General features: G+C 37.1%; 1 protein-coding gene across 1 annotated transcript; it reads left to right on the forward strand.

The window, feature by feature from the left end:
- The first annotated feature begins 227 nt into the window (after positions 1 to 227).
- LOC124842832 (putative disease resistance protein RGA1) lies at positions 228 to 3,023 on the forward strand. Its single transcript, XM_047319406.2, has one exon. The coding sequence runs from the start codon at positions 247 to 249 to the stop codon at positions 2,860 to 2,862; it is 2,616 nt and encodes an 871-aa protein (XP_047175362.2). The 5' UTR covers positions 228 to 246; the 3' UTR covers positions 2,863 to 3,023.
- Positions 3,024 to 3,784: the final 761 nt, after the last annotated feature.

Below are 3,784 nucleotides of genomic sequence, written 5' to 3' on the forward strand. Positions count from 1 at the left end.
GAATAAATTTCCTAAAATATAATTTAAATAAAAAAATATTAAACAAATATTATCAACTGAGAGAATATCTTCTTATATATAAACTATCTAAAGGCAAATAATTATGATTCATTATCCGTCTAACGTAATCAAATAGGAGTGTCCCATACCAACCATGGTATTTATGATTCAACCATAAATATTTGAACTACTCATATAGATATTTCTACGGGCAACTCTCCACCACTGGACTTGTACATCGAAACAATGATATATAGACCAATTCAAACTACACCAAGGTATCCTTGCATTTCACTCCCACACATCTCTCTGAAAAACATCATGGCCGAATCACTTCTTTTCACCTTCGCAGAATCACTCATAGGGAAGCTTGCTTCTGGAGCCGTTCATGAAGCTTCTCTTGCTCTCGGTGTGCAAGCAGATCTTCAACAGATGAAAAAGAGTATGTCACTCATCAAAGCATTCTTGTTAGATGCTGAGCAAAAGAAGCCAAGGAGCAATTCACTGAGTGAATGGCTGATACAGATCAAGCAAGTGTTCTCCGACGCAGAAGACATAGTTGATGATTTTCAGTGTGAAGCGTTGCGGAAGCACGTTGTCAACACTCACGGTGGCCTCACAAGGCAGGTACGTCGTTTTTTCTCAATCAGTAATCCAATCATTTACCGAATCAGAATTGCACATGAGATAAAAGACATCAAAGAGAGGTTGCAGAAAGTTGCAGCTGATGGGAACACGTTCGGCCTTCAAATCATTGACCAAGATACACGTGTCGTGAATGTGACGGATACTACTTATTCCCACGTAAACCCTTCCAATGTTATCGGAAGACAAGATGAAAAACAGGAAATACTAAAGCTTTTACTACAACATGATCATGATGGTCATGACAAAAGTCTCTCAGTTGTTTCCATTCTGGGATTCGGTGGTCTGGGAAAGACCACACTGGCAAAGTTGGTGTTCAATGACACCACCATTGACGAGTGTTTCCCATTGAAGATGTGGGTGTGTGTCTCTGGTGATTTTGAGCTTAGGAATGTGCTTATTAAGATCCTCAATTCTGCTCTAAACCCAACTAACGAAAACTTCAAAAACTTTGAGACTGAGCAGCTTCAAAATCGTTTGAGAAATACACTTCAACGCCAGAAGTTCCTGCTTGTGCTGGATGATGTGTGGAACGAGTATCAAGCTAGATGGGATGATTTGAAGGAAATACTAGATGTAGGTGTTGAAGGGTGTAAAATCTTAGTGACAACTCGTAGCCACTTGACAGCTACCATGATGTGCACCAAATCCTCCAACTCTTACCTTCTAGAACGCCTTTCTGAAGATGATTCCTTGTTTTTATTTGTTAAAACGGCTTTTAAAGAAGGGAAAGAAGAAAGATATCCAGAGTTGTTGGAGATCGGGAAGGAAATTGTGATCAAGTGTGGAGGAATACCATTGGCAGTGAAAACTTTAGCGAGTTCACTGTTCTCTGTGGTTGGTAAAAGCAAGTGGGAGGCTATGAGAGACGATAAGATTTGGAATTTGCCACAAAAAGAAAAGGACATTTTGCCTGCTCTTGAGATAAGTTACAATCAACTGCCTTCACATTTGAAACCCTGTTTTGTTTGCTTCTCCCTTTTCTGTGAGGGTTCTGAATTTTTTAGCTTTTATGTTGCTAAGTTGTGGGAGGCACTTGGTTTTCTTCCACCACCAAAGGAAAATGAGACAATGCATGAGGTTGCCATTCAATTTCTGCGTGAGCTGTGGTCAAGATCTTTTCTCACAGATTTCATTGAATTGAGCCATGGTTACAGTTTTAAACTACATGATCTAGTGCATGATCTTGCTATGTATGCTGCCAAAGGTGAGTTTCAGACAATATACCCCCGCAGTTCAAAAATATCTCCCAATGCTCGACATTTGGCATTCAGTGATAATAATCTGCTAGACCAAGCTGTCATTCCCACAGGTCTGAGAACTATAATTTTTCCTGATGAAGCCACCAATGAAGCTTTCTTCAACACATTGGTGTCAAGGTGCAAATACTTGAGGTTTTTGGAACTGAGTAACTCTATATACGAGAGTTTACCTCCTTCCATTGGAAAGTTGAAACACTTAAGATATCTCAGTCTCTTTGGGAATAAAAACCTTAAGGGACTTCCTCGCTCAGTTTGTAACCTGCAAAATTTGGAAACTTTGAACCTTAATCAATGCACAGAGTTACAACAATTGCCTAAAGGAATAAGCAAACTTATCAGCCTACGTCAGCTGCATATAACCACAAGGCAACTTCATTTTCCGGACCAAGAAATCTCAACTTTGACTTCTTTAGAGACTCTAACATTCAACTCTTGTGATAATTTGGAGTCATTGTTGAAAGGGATACAACTTTCTAGTCTTAAAAATTTGTCTTTGCATGACTGCGGGAAACTGAAGTCTTTGTCCTCTCATGTCATATCAAATTTAGAGAATTTGGTTATCGAAAATTGTTGTGAGTTGGAATTGTCAATGGGCTTTGGCAACCAAATCCCTGATTTAAGGTTAAAGTCACTTGCTTTCAAAAGTTTGCAACAGTTGGTCACTTTGCCTCAGTGGTTGCAAGGATCTGTGAACAAACTACATTCCTTGGCAATTGCTGACTGCAACAATCTTAAGGAGCTTCCTGAGTGGCTTTCTTCTGCGATTTGTCTCAAACTGCTTGTAATTGAATACTGTTCGTCCCTGCAGTCACTCCCTGATAACCTCAAAAATCTTGAAAATTTAATCATTAATAGCTGTCCTGAATTATGCAGAAGATACCAGCCGTGGGTTGGACAGGATTACCACAAAATATCTCACATCCAAAAAGTTTTTGTTGGTGAATTGGAAGAGTGATGGCAATTCTTTGATAACAAAGTTTAAGGTGTTTGATTTTTGTGTTTTTTTGGTTTTCATATTATATAGACTAAATTATACCAAGGTTGTGATTTGATCAACCTAAGCTCATAAAGAAATATATAAATACTATATTAAAGATATAATTGTTAGAACTTCTATGACTTATTTTGTTAAACTACTGAACTAAATTAAATGTAACATATACATCTGATCGGTTGGAATATTCAAACAGCCGAAAAGGAAGCTAAAGGGTGAGAAAGACTGTTTGAAGTGAACACTCAATCGCGTTCATCCAAAATAGCATATCATTGTTTTGGATAATCATTTTTTTCTATTTTGAAAAGAAGGGATTTTCATTTTTACTAGGAAGTTATTCATCAAAAAATAGATAGTTGAGTTTCTTCACGATGTTGACTAAATTGTTTCTCTTAATTCCTGTAATCTAAGATCTGGTTCCACCACTTTCTTGGGAAAATAGATACCCTTAAGGAATTTTATGAACTTTGGTTTGCAGGATCAGGCCCCTGGAGCTTCCTTAAAGAATGTATGAATATTGTATACAGGAATAGTTATTCAATTGACTTCTTCGGAGTTATTTTTCTCTTAAAGATTAGTTACTGATAGTTATATTTGAAATAGTCACATCCCAAAAATTATAATATGAAACTACATTAACGACACATAGCATAATAATAAGATAAAACAGTTATTGCGAATATTGGGAATAAAAGTTACTTACAGTTATCCTAAAATAACTATAAATTTAAAACTTTACAAAATATGATTAATTCTGATACAAAACATACGAACAAACCGAACGGTCATACAAGCAATGTATAAACCAAACGGTCCTAAACTAAGAGGTTGGAGGCTCCTCACTCATCACATGCTCCAGAGAACACTCTTTACACTCTGCTCA

The sequence above is a fragment of the Vigna umbellata genome, chromosome 8 (genome assembly GCF_029865625.1).
Source record: "Vigna umbellata cultivar VRB3 chromosome 8, Vumbellata_1.0, whole genome shotgun sequence".
In the NCBI taxonomy this organism is placed as follows: domain Eukaryota; kingdom Viridiplantae; phylum Streptophyta; class Magnoliopsida; order Fabales; family Fabaceae; genus Vigna; species Vigna umbellata.

Excerpts from the sequence above, each read along its gene's own strand:
- LOC124842832 (XM_047319406.2), top strand. The coding sequence starts at position 247 with ATGATATATAGACCAATTCAAACTACACCAAGGTATCCTTGCATTTCA.